This window comes from Corvus kubaryi, unplaced genomic scaffold (genome assembly GCF_017639235.1).
Source record: "Corvus kubaryi isolate FWS band 111438036 unplaced genomic scaffold, C.kubaryi_AGA036_p1.0 65439, whole genome shotgun sequence".
Classification (NCBI taxonomy): Eukaryota; Metazoa; Chordata; class Aves; order Passeriformes; family Corvidae; genus Corvus; species Corvus kubaryi.
In genome coordinates this window covers 91,229-107,133 of record NW_024582003.1, presented here as the reverse complement: position 1 = coordinate 107,133, position 15,905 = coordinate 91,229, and the positions used below count along the sequence as shown (strand labels likewise).

At 37.8% G+C, this 15,905-nt stretch overlaps 1 protein-coding gene across 1 annotated transcript in view; it reads left to right on the top strand.

Annotated features, from left to right (window-relative positions):
• The window catches only part of LOC121673447 (ubiquitin-like protein 3), a 58,817-nt gene extending 44,948 nt beyond the window's left edge, over positions 1 to 13,869 (top strand). The window contains exons 2-5 of the mRNA XM_042046746.1: positions 3,653 to 3,761; positions 7,280 to 7,366; positions 11,619 to 11,696; positions 12,099 to 13,869. Coding sequence (XP_041902680.1) covers positions 3,653 to 3,761; positions 7,280 to 7,366; positions 11,619 to 11,696; positions 12,099 to 12,151 — 327 coding nt within the window. The 3' untranslated portion in view covers positions 12,152 to 13,869. The remainder of the gene's footprint in view (positions 1 to 3,652; positions 3,762 to 7,279; positions 7,367 to 11,618; positions 11,697 to 12,098) is intronic.
• Positions 13,870 to 15,905: the final 2,036 nt, after the last annotated feature.

Here is a 15,905-nt window from a genome sequence, read left to right as displayed (position 1 = left end):
ATCTTATCTCACTGTGCCTTGTATATTTCACAGTAAGACTAGAAGAAATGCTCTTCAGCAATGAGAACTCTTGGAGAGATAGGGGGAAAGAAGGATCTAACATTTTTCACTCTTTTTTTCCCCCCCGCCATGTTGCTTATATTGATTTTTTTTGGTGTATATTAACTGCAGAGATATGACTTAATCAAATTTTTCAGGAAGCCAAGTTAGTTTTGATTATTTTTCAGTGATATTCATCTCCTTTTTGTATTCACTTTAGTGTGGCTGGTAATCTCAAAAGTCAGTAATGAGAATAAAAAGAAATGTGTCTCCCTAATGTTATGGTAGAAGAAGAACTTCACTTCTATGTTAATGCAGTGCCATAATCATGCTTTTAAGTGCTGAGCAGGGCTAATCTTTTGGGGTTTTTTTTTAGTCATCTCCTTGTAGGATCCAAATCAGGTAGTTCTAGGGAGTGCATGGTTTGGTATTATGTCTCCTGCCTGCAAAGTGCTATGGTCTTCAAACCAGGCAACCCCCAACACAGGTAAACTACACACAGATGAAACAAAATAAATCCTTACATAAACGGTATAAATTCAGAGTTTGGGAACTGCTTAGCCAGAGGGAGCAAGCTAAGAGGGTGTCTCATGAGCCAGTTAGGGTATAGAAAATGGATATGGGGAATTGGAGTGAGAGGCACATGGGCTGCTGCTGAAGAGGCTACAGTAGGCACTGGTGCTGAAAATTTGAGGTTGGTTTGTTTGTTCTTTTAAACAGGCAGCCCATTCCAAGTACAAGTAACAGTTCATGATGCAGTCTGAATTTCCTAAATTTTTGGCGGTATGTTGGTATTGTAATAAGGTGCATTAATGCTTAAAAAATAATTAAAGATAATGAAGTATAGAGAGAGTGGAATCAAATGCAGTACACAGCACTTCCAAAAGCCAGATGAAAAGAACTTACTTTCTACGTGCACATTTTTGTAGTGTCATCTGAATATGTACTTAGTAACTGATGTGGTGCTGTTTTGCAAACTGTTGGTTAAATAGGAGAAATTAAAATGTATTAGAAAAACTGTGTGTCTGTGAGCCTACTATAAAGGACCTAGCTGAGGTGGGGGGGAGGCAGCTCAGAGAGAGCTTCTTATTAGGTTCATTATGAACCAACTGTCAGATGAATTTTGATGTTTCCTGAGTCATTTAAAGACAAAGGTAAGTGTAAAGACGTCTTGCTGCTAGAATTCATTGATGACATGAAGTTTGAAAAGTGCTTGTAATGTAGAGAGGAAGAACTTTGGGGGGGATTTCTTAGGTCTGGTGCCCAGACATGGGGGAAATCTGAAACATCTTTATGATGCAGAATACTTCTTCACACCTAGCCTTCTTTCTCTCTGAGGGATGGAGTAATAGGAGTGGGATGAAATTTGGACCTGTGTGCTTTAGGGTGATACAGGCAAGATAAAAGCTTGGAGGCTGAATAATTGAAAGGATCAAAGTAGAAAAGGGCACAAAAAAGTACTGAGCAAACAGTGTGGTGCAGTTATGAAGAAGGTATATGTGCTCTTGGGATAATGTCACAGAAGATGTTTTCAGTAGACAGAGGAAATTACTGGTGGTGTTACAGAAGCATCTGGCGAGATATCATTTAATATGCTTCAGAAATAGTCATTTGTTTGAGGAGAAAATAGAAGAAATTGTGCAGAGACAGGCTCCTAGGATGAAAGAGGGAATAGGTGTCTCACTAGAGATAGCTTGAAGAGCTTATCTAGGGTAGTCCAGCTAAAGGAACTATATATATAAGTGTTGTCTATACATACACAAATGGAGACAGTGAAGGGAGGGGAAGTACTGAAACTGAAAATATAAGCAAAACAACACCTGAACATAGTCCAACAAATTTTTGTAGCTGTAGTTCATCACAGTAGTCAGGTTTTTGGAGTAAACAGGAACTGTAGAACTTGATCTGCTTTTTCTGCTAAATATTGTTGCAATTTGAAAATAATTCCTTAATCATTGTGGAAATTTCAAAGAAAACGAAACTTTAATGTGTATAGCCAAATGTATTCTGAATTTTATGAAGAATTGTCTTTGACTAAACAGCATTTCCTCAGTTTCTCTCCTTCAAGTTTTTTTTGTGATTTCCTGGTATGCAGTGATACTCTTGGAGTGGCCATGGTGCTTTCTTAGAGACAGCTGCCACTTGGCTGCTTTCCTGGGCTAATGGGAGAACTTGTTTTTTCCGAAGGGTGTTAGTAAGAGGACAGGGAGGAGAACCTAGCCTTTTATGCTCACTCTTTTTATACTTGCTACACTTTGAAATAGAGACTGAATTGCTTTTAGGAGGGGTCATTTCCTTCATTGACCTTGAAGTGTGCTGGATGATAGAGATACTTCCATTAGGTGCTTAAAGATAGGTAGGATGAATCCAAGCCAAAGCATTCAAGAGGGAATAGACGAGCTGCCTAAAGACCTTCTGAAGTAAGTGGAGAGTAGGTAGCTGAGGCAGAGCTGTCATGTTCGGTGGATATGATGCACTGAGATCTTTTCAAGAAGTCTAGAAAACTTGGACATTGCTGTACATTTTTCACTTGGTATTTGATGTAGAAAACAGTTTACTGAATTCCAACAAAGAAAGCTTTGTTGCAGCTTGCCTTAAAGTGAGAGCCACAGCTTGAGAGTGTGACTTGGAAAAAAGTATCCAAGCAGTTAGTCTGCTGAAGTCTCACTGCAAGTTGATGAAATGTGGGCTTGTAGGTCGAAGTACAACAGCAGCTAGACTCCTGCTTGCCATGGGCATTGCTAAGTGCTAGCTACCCAAACATATTTTGTGACCTTGCTAACAGTTGCTTGAGGAGCCAAAATTTAATCTCTTTTGCATTGTAAATAATGTCATACTGAGCTCTTTATGTGTGTTATTTTAATGCTATATGGAAAAGAAATTGTATTCAGTAATTTGCAAATAGAAGAGAGGAAAATTATGGCTGAAGGTGCTGGTGGTTACATGGAGGAAATTAACCAAAGAAAAATTATGGTGGGATGTTATTACTGTGCTGCATGTGGACCTCACTTTGCTTGTAGTGAAAGACAAGTGGTGGGACGAAGTTTTGGATTTAGAAGACTGGCAGAGGGATTCAAACTTTGTGGCATCTGGGAGCAAGGAAGGATGCTGTCTGACTCCCTGGTGTTTTGTAGCTGCACTGGCTGAGATCGGGAGGGAGCGTTCTAGGGCTTTTATTTAGGCTCACAGGCTATTCAGGAGCAGATTTTGGTATTTTAATGCTCTCCATTTAAGTTAATTTTTCAGGTTTGTATTTTTCCTCTTCATTCAGGAGTTGCTTATGTGTCCTTGCTAGAATATGTTTCTACCCTATTGAAAGCTATTTTTTACTGGCACAGTTGATTCAATCACTAACAGAATCTTCCGATGTTTATAATCAAAAATGCCAGCTGTTAGAATTTAATCTTCCTAGATTATGGGTATGTGAACAACATTTTACTGACCTCTTTGACCCTCTTTTTAACATATGTTAACATGTTAAACTGTTTTCTCAAGTCATTTGGATCAGTCTTCCAAAACCAACAACAATTTTTTAGTACCTGTAAAAAAATAAAAAATTTAAGTCTTCTCTGTAAGCTTTCCTAATACTGATGTCTTGGGGTTTTTTTACCAGATAAATTTGCGCCTCATCTTGGTAAGCGGGAAAACAAAAGAGTTCCTGTTTTCACCGAATGACTCTGCTGCAGATATTGCAAAACATGTGTATGACAACTGGCCAATGGGTGAGTAGCTGAGTGGCTTTGGCTTTTTACCTTGTGAGCAAGGAGCTTTGCTGTATATTCTGACTAAAGTGTCGATAAACTGATCTCCGTGCTCAACATTCAAATTAAGTGTGTTTATTCACTATCTGGACAAAGATTTATGCAGAAATACAGTTGTCTTGCCTTCTTTTTCACAGTTCCTTCAGTTGGGCAGATTTTTAGACGTCAGGACTGTTTCCTACTTTATTTCTAAAATTTGCTTCCCCAAATTGAAGTACTTCTTTCCCCCTATCTTTCAACACTTTTCTTGATGTTAGAGGATCTAGTAAGTGTGAGGAAATGTTGGAGATATAAAACCTCTTATGTGAGGACAGCTAAAATAAAACACAGGAAGTCACAGGAATGCATTAGTGAAATTGAGTCTGAAGTACTTTTTCCTTACTGCCTTATCTTGGAAAGGATCTGTAATACTGATATTTTTCCAGGGAAAAAAACAAATATAAAAGCCCATTTTAAGAGACATTAAAAGACTGGATGTTGTTTATGTGAATGTACTTGGTGTCGTGCAGGAATACTGGCTTTGGAAAATGGGCTTGAGAACTTAAGATGTGTATTCACATATGTGAATAGTTCCCCAAAACAAAGTGGTTCTGTTCTCCCCGACTATGATTTCATGGGAAAATAGCCAAAACACAGACATAGCATTACATACGATGAAAGAAAATGCTTCTTTTGGTACAGGACTTCATTTGGGTTACTGTTTTGATGTTAAAAAGACTACTATTTAGACAAACTAAAACATTGCACTATCTGTTTCTGTGGTGCTTTTGTCAAAGACATATGGTGGATGATCGTTTATGCCAAAAAGTTAATGTTGATAATCAGTATTTTAGGCCTTAAACTGTTCTTTGAGGTCAGGAAAAAAGTTCGGTTTTCTGGGATGCAGTATTATGTATTTAGTAAAATATGTAATGAAAGAGGAGGTTTTAAGTCTTCTGAAGTATTAGATACAGATGTAAAACACTTCAAAAAATAGGTTAACATAGCATCTGTGCTGTACATTTTTTAATGTGTGCCTATAACATAGTTGTCATAACCAAATGTTCTTTGTGTACATTTATCTGGATTAGTAAAGGCAGAACTGGATTTTTTTTTCTTACTCAAGTTTATGCCTGAGCACGTGATGTCATGTTCAGAGTCTCGTGAAGAGCTTGAAAGTTGCAGATTCTGAGTTTAGAGTTGGGAAGAAACCCAGACTTTAAAGTCTCTTCCTTAAAAAAAAGTAGAACCAGACATGGAAACCTCGGTTCAAATACTTGCTGTCCTGAGGGAGTGCTCTAAATTTTGATGAATATTTAATTTGCAAAGAAGAATGGTCTCTATTTAAAAGACAGAAAACCCCCCCCCCTCGCTTCAGAATATCATATAGATTTTCACAAGCATTAGCCCATTAGCTGTTTTTAGACTGAGAGTGCTCCTCTTTGCCACAGGACTGAGAAATCTTGATGAGGACTAAAGTATCCTTGAAACACAGATGATGCAATTGTTTTTACCACCATTTTGACTTGTCATGATCTTGTGGGGGAAAAAAGGGATGAAATAACCTCAGTCACATACTGGCAGGATTAAGGCAAACTTCTCCCCACCTCTTTTGGCAGTAGAGTTTTTAATTTAGGATCTCTTTATTTGCAGTAGAAAACACCAAATTTATTTTAATGCATATCATCTGGATAGTTACCTGTTCTCTTCTTCCCCTCCCCATTTTCTTCTAAATAATATTAACATCTTTCTTGTAGACCAATTATCTGAACTTTAAAAAAAAAAAAAAAGATTCAGTGTTTCCTTGGCCCATTTAGTCATCAGTGGAAATTAAAATTTGAATTCATGTCAGAAAGAAATGTTTCAGACTTCCAGCCAAGAAGCAGAAATTAAAAGGATGGGTAACTTGGCAGCTTAACAGTGAGAAAATACCTGTGCCAAAATCTAGTCTGTCTTCTTTTGGTTGTGGTTTTACATCATTATGGCACTGTCAATTGGCTGGATTTCTGCTCTTTACAGCCACAGTATAGTGGAGTTCAGACTGTATGGAGTAAAAATAAATAAAACTGTTATGGTAGCAGTGTGATAATTCAGATCCTTAATGTAGCCCACTTCACAGCATAGCAGAATGGGCATGTGCTTGAATTGCAAGACAATTGAATCAGACCCTAAGTGGAAATACTTGAAATTCAAATAGCTTTGGTTGCCTAATTTAATCTAATCTTACAAACTAGGCACGTGGGAGCACCTGGGAGTGTTGCAGCTTCTGCTGTTGGTGCCTTGCCCCCGCCGTGGTCTGGGGCTGAGATGGCTCCTGCTGCCCACGTCTCTGCCTGCTTGCTTTTTGCACCAGATGCCTCTCTGTACGCTCTGAAGCCATGGCTTTTGTTTCAAATGCTTCCCCTTCTATCCTTTTCAGTTCCTCTCCTTTTGTGGTGCCAGTTGCTACTGCCCGTATGTTAATTGTATGTTCCCAGTGAACAGGTTGGTTTCTGTGGCTTGTCCTGATCCCTTGCTGAATATTGATTTTGCTATATAAACACTACAAGCAGAAAGAGAGAACGTTTGTGAACAACTGTTGCCAGATATTTGGTCATCTAAGAAACAGAAGACACTGTATTCCCAGAGAGACCATTTAAATTCAACATTTCAAGGCTTTATGATACTTGTTCTGAAAGCAAAGTGCATATTTAGTTGTTCTTCACATTGTGACAGGGAATGGAAAAAGAGTAGGAAAAGACCATTTAAGCTTATCATTTATTTATGATGGCTTAAGCATTATAGGAAAATGCATGCTTGCTTTTTTTCGAACCACGGTTTGCCATATAAAAACATCCATGGATCAGCCTTGGGGAAGCTCCTTAAAATGTATTGGTGGGTGTCTGCTCTGAGAGAGCCTCTGTTCTGGCTCTGTGGTGGCAGTCGGGGGCTGCTCAGGTCCCTGCCCCCTCCAGCCATGGAACTGGTTGGATCTGGCCATCATCGAACGGTGCTGAGCTGCCTCCGGAGCTTTTTTCAGCGCTGTGATCTCAGAGTCCTGTTTCAAGTGACCCATCACATGCGTGCTTGCTCTGTGTGCGGCAGCTTCCCATTGCTGGAGAGCAGCTCCAGTTAGTCAGTTAGCTGGTGACGGGGAGCATGGCTTGGGAAACTTCAGAATGGCCTGGGTATCAAGAACCAGGAAGCAATTTGCATGTATGAAATATTTTCTTTAGGACTTGTGTATGTGCTAAATATATCCTGCAGTCTGTGACATCAGTAATACTTATACTTGCAGACATAAAATTACGTGTTTGAATGCCCAGTGTCAAATAATAAATTCAAGAATAGACTTCGAGTGCTGGTCTTGAATTACCTTCCTGTACCTTCAGCCTGTGATCTCTCTTTAGTGTTTTAAGCAAAAGAGTCCTGTTCCCAATTTTCTTCCTGGGTAAAGGTGAGAGAAATAACAAAAGATGTTTTTTTCACAATGTAACTGTGGAAATTCTCTCTCTCTTCAGATTGGGAAGAAGAACAAGTCAGCAGTCCAAATATCTTGCGGCTTATTTATCAAGGGAGGTTTCTTCATGGCAACGTGACATTAGGAGGTATGAAAATAATTTTTATTATACATGTTACAGTTAGGCAAAGGGGATATTTATTTATGGTTCAGTGAATACTACTTTACTGTTCAAGATCGCAGTATGGCTTGCTTTATACTGTTTTTCTTGTGCATAGGGTGACACTGTACCTTATTGCATATTTTTCCATCTTGTTACCATGAGTTGTTAAACTTTGCGAGGTACCACCTGCTAAGTCAAGCCTCCTCTCACACAAAGAAACTGTAGTGCTGCTTTTATTTGTTGTCATTCTAAATGGAATATTTTGTTCCACCTCTCTTACACTGCATTTGCAGGACAAGCTACTTAATAAATATCTGAAGTATTTTAAAATGCTTGATAAACTTTATGAAAATTGGTCAAACAATACTTTAAATCTTAGTGCAATGCAGGAAGACACCCTATGAATGAGAATGAGGGGAAGCATTCTTGCTGTCCAGTGCTCTCCCAGGGATACAATTGCATAGTTATGTGAAAACAACAGTAAATGGCTTCACTGCGTTTGCTAAGGAAATGTAATTCAACTGTGCCCTCTCGTGGCAACTGTTTCCCCACAATTACGCATTTTGGTGGGAACCCTTGATAGAGGTGTGACACACATTTGTTAAGTCATCTTTCCTTTTGTAGGTAGCATTTGCCAATGGGAATATCAGCTGTATCAGTGACTAAACATTATGAGCCTCTCCATTCTGTGCCAGTTTAAAAACAAATTAATGTTCCTACTTTGTATGTTCAAATTATTCATGGTTTGGTACCTGGATGCAATACAGAAAGGACAATATAATATAATATAATCACCAATGAAATGGTTTTGAAATTAAGAGGAATCTGAAAATAGTATTTCTGGACTGCTTATGGTGATGTTCCATGAAGAATTGACTGGGATGATACACCTATTGATTCACTTTCTACCATTCCCAGTGTTGCCTAGTGATGTACTTACAGAATAGATTTACTCTCCACATATATAAATTTTTAATGCTTCTATATATACAAACAAGATCATTGTCAGCTCAGCTGGAAGAACTCTGAAATTTTTATTCACTCTTTAATTTGTATTTTCACCAGGTGACAGTGAGTGCAGCTAGTAGCAGTTGGAGTAGAGTTGAAAGACAAATGTTAAGTCTTGGATCATCTCTGCAATTAAAGATGCTAGTCTTACCCTACATTTCCAGGCAAGGATAGTTAAATGGGATTTACTTCGCCATTCATCTGAGTGTTGCTCTTCACCACCAGTACTTTTTCCCTTTAATGACATTTGTCTAAACCTAAGAAAATGTTGAATATTTGTTTAATGTATTTAATATATTATTTAATGAGTTAAGCGGAAAAATGATATCTGCATGCTGCTGACTCTTGCATTAACTTAGGTCTATGAATTTTGAACACTTGCTTGGGTTCAGGGCATTTTAGTTCATTCTTAATCGTTCATGCGTTGTGATTTAATCATCGTGTTTTTACCCCAGGGATCTTACATGTATATTAGTGTTTTTCAAAAATATTTTTGTTGCTGTATTGTTTTAAGAAAAAGAATCCCTAAAACATTGGCTTAACTTCAGTACTAATGAAGTTGTCAGGAGTAAGATTACACAGCTGAAAGGGGAACAGGAATTCATGAAACAGCCTGAAAAGACTCTTACTTCAGTTTGTGGTGTTCATTAGAGGCAGCCCTAAGTGAACTAGTTACCTTTAAAAGGGAAGTGGAGGAGGGGAGGAAGGAAATTTCTTGCTAAACACAATATTTAGTTTCTTATACTATTATAATACACTTTCTTTAAGCTTTTCTAGCTGTAGCGCTCTTTGACTGAGTTATAGCACTTAGTGTTATATTTGCTTTAGGTGATTAGGAAATATTGACTGGAATTTTGACCTACTGAAAATCACTTTATCATCCAGTGACACAAAAGTTTCCAAGGGAACAGTTTGGTGTTTTCTTTTTTAACTGGAGTGCATTTTTGTTCACTTTTACCTTACGTGTCTGTGTAGTGGCTTCTGAATTTGAGACTCCTATAAACTAAGATGGCTCAAAAATGAGAAATTGATAGGAGAAAGTGGTTTTGAGTGAAAAATTTTATTTTCAAGAAAGCATCCCTTTTGATAGCTTCTCTGAATGGACTGTCACTACAAGAACAGCAGAGCTAATGGCACTGGAAGCAGGGTAGAACAGACCCCTCTGTAAAGCTGCGCTGCTCTTGCCTGCAGGGCTTGAGCCACACTGTTTTGTTGTGTCCTACCTGTGCAAAGTGCTGGGGAGTTGCCTAGCAAGGCAGTCTGTTGTTCAGCTTCCAACAGGAAATTTAATCCTTTAGCTAAATATTTGTTTTGCAGTTTGCATTTCAAATAATATTAATTAGGGAAGTAATACATAATCAACAGTTCTCCATTTCTGGGTAGATAATGGTAATCAGCAGCATTTGCTTCCTTATTTATTGGGGAAGGGAAGTCAACCTGCCATATGCCATCCACATTCCAAAAGGGGGTGAAAAGTAAGTTCTGACAATAGAAACTACAGAAAAACAATGGGATTGAGTAGTTGGGAAAGGAATTAAATACAATTTTGCTTTTAGTGAGAGAAAGGCGTGAAAGCACAAAGAGAAGAGCAAGAAAGGATTACTGAGCATAGGTTAGGCTGCTCAGATGGTGTCATGGTGCTCCAAACAAGAAGCTGGAAATTTCTAGCAAGAACTTGTGTAAACTGTGCAAACTAGTAGCTGAAAGTAGTTGATGTAAATATTAGCATAGTTCTACTTGATTACTGTAAATAGTTAATCTCCACAACTCACTAATCAAGTGTCCTGAAATGTGTTGATATTATGAAAGATGTTCTTAATGTGATTACTTTGTAATTCAAGAGTTTATGTTATGAAGACAGTCCTTTTCCATGGAGTTTGCAAAGAGCATATTAACAGTCTGTTAGACTTTTCAGTTGTGTCATGGTACCAAGTACTCAAAATACATCATCTTTGTCAGACTTCAAGCTATCAATAGCTTCTAGTTGCAGGCACAGGCAGTGCTTCAAGTAAACTAAGAAACTTTCAGATTTGCCTTTCCATAGAGATCACTATTCCCAAAGTACAGCTGCTTCAAAGAATCTTGTGGAGTTCTGTATCACTTCGTGTGCTTACACCTGTTTGGACCTGTGTTTTAATCATAATTTGCATTTCTTCAAATAAATATGTAGGCAACAAACATGATTTTAATAGCAGTCTTGTAGCGAGGCTTGTATTGAATACACCTAATTACTAAATACTGGGTTTATGTTTTTATTAGTGAATCTTTAATCTGTGCTGTAGTGTAAAACAGAGACGTTTTTCACTTCAGTTGCCTTCAGGTTTATTGGCCATTCATTATTCATCTATTCACTTAAAATGCCATTTCACTGTATGTGAAAACAAAAGCTGTAACTTGAGTTTGATAGGACAAATTCTACTCAAATCAGAATTATTTTTGTATTAAGGATTAAATTCTTGTTAAATTTAGCACTGACTTTTTTTTCCACTGTAAGGTGGGAAGGACAAAACTTAGAGCATCCTTGCCTTGTATTTCTCAGAAAAACAATCAAGGAAGATACTCTAAGTATACAATGTATTTGTATACTTAAATTGGAATGTAAAAATTATCATTTTAGTTTCAGACACAAGCAGAAGGAATTGTGGAAAGGACCATTTTTTAAAATTTTGTGTTGCTAAAGCTCACAAAGGCAGCACTGTGAGAACTACTGTATCTAATTTAAAAAGCTTTAAATTTGATATTTTTCACATGCAGCTGATGTGACAGATTAGTATTAAAAGGCAAGATGCAGACATTTTGTATGTCAAAGAATCTGTGTCATGGATCAAAATGTGTTTTAGGAAAATCTGTTCTGCAGTAGAGGTTCAGTGTTTTGATATCTCAGGAATAACAACTTGGTGGCTGAATTAGCAACTTTTTTGCATCCTTATTATTAAAGAATGCTTAACACCTGAGTCTTGGCATGACTGCCCACCTCACTTTTTACTCAGAAGAGGAAGGCTAAGTTTCCTAACAGGAATATCATATCTCTAAGAATGCAGTGTTTTAAGTGATTCTTTTCATGCCCTGAGTCCCTGATTTACTGAACTTCAACCAGTAAGCAGTTCAAACCCAACAGTATGAACTTTTGAACAGGTGCTAATCCAATTACAGTTAGTTTCAGTTGGGTATTTTGGAGAAAAAAAGACTGATGTAATGTGTTAATTATTCTCCCTTTCTCCTTTTGCAGCATTAAAACTCCCTTTTGGCAAAACAACAGTGATGCATTTGGTGGCTAGAGAGACACTGCCAGAACCAAACTCTCAAGGTAGGGCATTAGAGGAATTTCTTACTCGAGTACATGGCAAAGTGGTCAGGTCTCTTACAGGCTTTTTGAGTATTTCATAACAGAGAAAAGTCAAGTCCTTGTGCTCTTTTGTGAAGAAGGCAATGGAATGCTCTTGTACATGTTTATAGAAAACTAAGAAATTAACTTTCTGGTTTAGCATTTTTATGTTAGTGCAGAAACTTACTCAGACCTTAGAAGCTCTTGTTTTTATTGTGAAAATCTAGTCCTGATTTATCTTGCAGTTATGTATGCATGTGTATAACAATAAATATTTTTTACTGAAAATAGTAAAGAACAGACTTGTATTAAGTATACTCTCACACAGAACAGCCTCATTGCTTTAGAAATGGCATGTAAGTAAAACTTCCTTCTTCTTTGCAGGTCAAAGGAACCGTGAAAAAACTGGAGAAAGCAATTGCTGTGTAATCCTGTAAACCCTGTTAGCTTTACCTGCTAAGTGTGATGTAATATAGTCTTTGTCTTTCATGCTGCTGGAATAGAAGAGGCCCTACCTTGCTTCAAACACCTGTAGGAAGAGCCTGTCTGTAAATCCATGGAACTGAAATAATACACGAACACTGTCTCATTAGTCTTTTTTTTTTTTTTTTAAAAAGTGAAAGATCTATGAACACTTTAATTGTTTATTTTTTTCAATTCCTCCTTTTTGTTTGTTGAATAATCTTAGAGTACATCACTTTTTGAAAGAATTCAATCTCCAGAAAGGTTTGTTTTCTTTTCCATAGGAGGAATCCTTTTGCTACCACAAAAATCTGCATTAACCGGATCTAACCAGTCAAGCTTTCTAGATGCAATTTGCACTAAATATGGTTGACAGTATATTTCTCATCAACAATCTCTAACAATATTTGAGACATCTAGTAATAACCCACAATGTATAATGCAACACTGGAAAATAGTATATTAATAATTAAAACAAATCTCACTTATGGCCAAATCAAAGGAAAAACTGTTAAGTCAATTCTACCTAAGTCAACCTCGGTGGCCAAACTGGCACAGAATACTAACTAAACCAAGTCTAACTATATATATTTTCACTGCAACAAAGAAAAAATACTATGTGCCTGTAATTTAAAAGCACTCTGTAGAGGGCTGATGAAACTGATTTTTTTGTTACTGTGTGCACTCCGATCTCGTGTGTTAGTTGAGTGCTTATTCAGACAGCACAAACAAGTGCAGAGAGTGCATTTCCTAGCCTTAATATGGGAGGGGTAGTTTCCTGTAGTTCATAGGCTTTTATTATTGTGCATAAATGTTAGAAAACATCATTTACTAATCAATTTTATGTATTTGAATATTGGCAATTGGTGTTTTTCAGTCATTTTTCTCATCTGTACCTTAGACTCCAGTGTCATGCTTACTCATTAGAGATTTCAAGAGAATTATTAAAATTTAAAAAGCAAAAAGAAAAACTTCTGCCATAGTACTAGTTTTGTTTCTTTACGTAATCTGCATTTGGTATTAGTGCTTGCAATGGTATTAAAATCAGAAGCTGATTTTTGAAGGCGTACATAATTGAAAAGGATGCCATTCTTTTATTTCATATCAATAATTTAAATGTTGATATGCTAAAGAAATTTGCACAGCACTAAAGCATGAGCTAGTTTCATCTAAACCTGTAAAAAATAAAAATAAATAAAAATTAAAAAGTATAAAAGATTTTATATTTTTTCACTGGGGAGGAATTCTTCCTGGGTGAAATTACAAATATGTGTAGAATATATTTAATAAAGATCTTATAAAATACATAACTATAGAGGTTAAATATAGATTGGCGTGTAGTATAATAGAACAATATTCCATATAAATAGCTTTAGCCTTTAAAAAACTGAGTCACAGGTTGACATTGTGTTCTGTACCTAAGTGTCCACAACTCTTACAGATGTTCTGTGTAATCGTTTTTCCGAATGATTGGCATCATTCAAATGTAAACAGGTTATTTTATTCATTGTTACTGCTTTGATGAAATGCTTTATATGCAGTAGATTTACAAAAATATTGTTCATACTGATCAGAATTAAATTTGTATAGAGCAGAGTTTTAAAACAAATTGTAAATAGCACTAAACATTTTCTTTCTGCAACCTGTACTGATAGACTCTTCTGTAAACTAAATAAAAGAATATTGTAGTGCATTTCAGTGGTGTTTCAAGGGTTGTAATTGGGGCTGTAACTGCTTTTAATAGTACTTCTTAATCTGGAAATTAAGTAAGGACTCCATTTTATTTATTTAAAAAAAAAAAGGAGGGGCACAAAACCTGCTGAAAAATGCTAAAGGGATTTATCACTTCAATTTTTGTTTTACTTCATAAGTGGCCTGGAAACCTTTTTTCTGTTGAAGAGGAATGTGAGCATGAGCAGTTGCAAATGTGCAGCTGTGTCACACCCTTGTGTGCCTCACAGGAGCCGTGTGCTCATACTGTGAGTTTTTGAACCTTCATTTACTGATAGCAAAGAGCACACACATATCCCTTGAGGTGCTGGGAACTGAGATCACACCATTACGTGCTCATTACCAAAGTGAATCTGGAGGGGGGGGCATTTCCTTCTGCTCTGCAGTGTGGTTGCTAAATAAGAAACTGTAGGGACACAAACCTTCTTCTTTAAAAAGAAAAAAAGTCTGATAGACTTCCCTTTTCCAAAATGCTGACCACCCAAGTAACACAGACTTAGATGGGAAATGGCTATGACAGCACAAGAAAAAGAAATGGTCTGAGACGGGACATACTCGGCTAGTTAAACAAGTCTTTCAAATTGATTTTGAAAAACGAATGCATGAGATGTAATCCTGGTTTGAAAAAATAGTCAGGTACTTAGAATAAATACATGAAAATCCAGTAGCTTCTAGTTAAAGTATTCGGTGAGGTTCTGTAGCAAAGTATGTGGAGTCCCCTTTAGTTAAGATGAATAAGATCCATATATGCACATGTCCAGGCAAATCCTTAAGTACTGTCTGGCATTTAAAGCATGCCAAAATAACTCCTGCAGAAAGTGGATAGAACAGTTTGCCTGAATTTTCCTAACAATGGTCAGAGTTCTGCCCCGGAAGAGCATTTCTGTTGTGGTGTGAGGCGGGCGGAAAACTGGGGCAGGGGGATTGCTAAAAGATGTGTGCTTTTTTCCTTGTATGTTTTGTATTGTGGTTTGTGTATTTGCTGAAACAAAAGCAGTAGCTCTTAATCCCACATTTCCCAGCCTTGCTAAAGGTCACACATATGCTTCTCTTCTACTTTGATTGGAGTCAAGTGGATACTAGCAGCGCAAAAAGATTAAAGCTAAGTCTTTTCAGGGTCAGGCTGTTGGATGGTCTGATAATACACTGAAGAGTTTGGCATTTGATTTTCACTGCTGGATAGAAATTATCTTCTCCCTATGGATGAGTTAATAGATGTCATGAAGTAAGGGAAGGAGAAGATGATCTGGAGCCCTTCTTATTCTGAAATACTGTGAAGGGACTACATCTGTCTCCTGTACCATTGTGTGTGCGTTATCAATCATAAACACTCACACATATGAGGAGTAATATTGTGGCCAATAGCCCGCAGTGCTGTGCAGCCCTTCAGAAGGACCTTGACAGAGTGGAGGGATGGGCAGGGAGGAACTGTCTGAAATTCTACAAAGGCATATGCAGAGTTCTTCCCCTTGCACCAGCACAGGCTGAGGGAATAAGTTCTGTGGAGGTGCTGGTGGACAACAGGCTGTCCTTGAGCCAGCAGTGCCCTTGTAGCCAAGAAGGCCATTGGTCTCCTGGAGTGGATTAGGGTGGAAGAGCAGTGCCAGCAGGTCACGGGAAGTGATCCTGCCTCTCTACTCAGTCCTAGTGAGGCACATCTGGGGTGCTGTGTCCAGTTCTGGGCTCCTCAGGACAAGAGAGACATGGAGCTCCTGGAGCTGATCCAACAGAGAAGAACAAGGATGGCTGGGGGACTGGAGCATCTCTCTTATGAGGAAAGGCTGAGGGAGCTGGGCCTGTTCAGTCTCGAGAAGAAGTGACTGGGAGGGGACCTCATCAGTGTCTGTAAGTATCCAGAGGGAGGTGTCAAAGGATGGATCCAGGCTCTGCTCAGCAGTGTTGAGCAATAGGACAGAAGGCAATGGGCAGAAACCGATGCACAGGCAGTTCCAGCTGAACAGGAGGAAGAACTTCTTCACTGTGCAGTGACCACACACT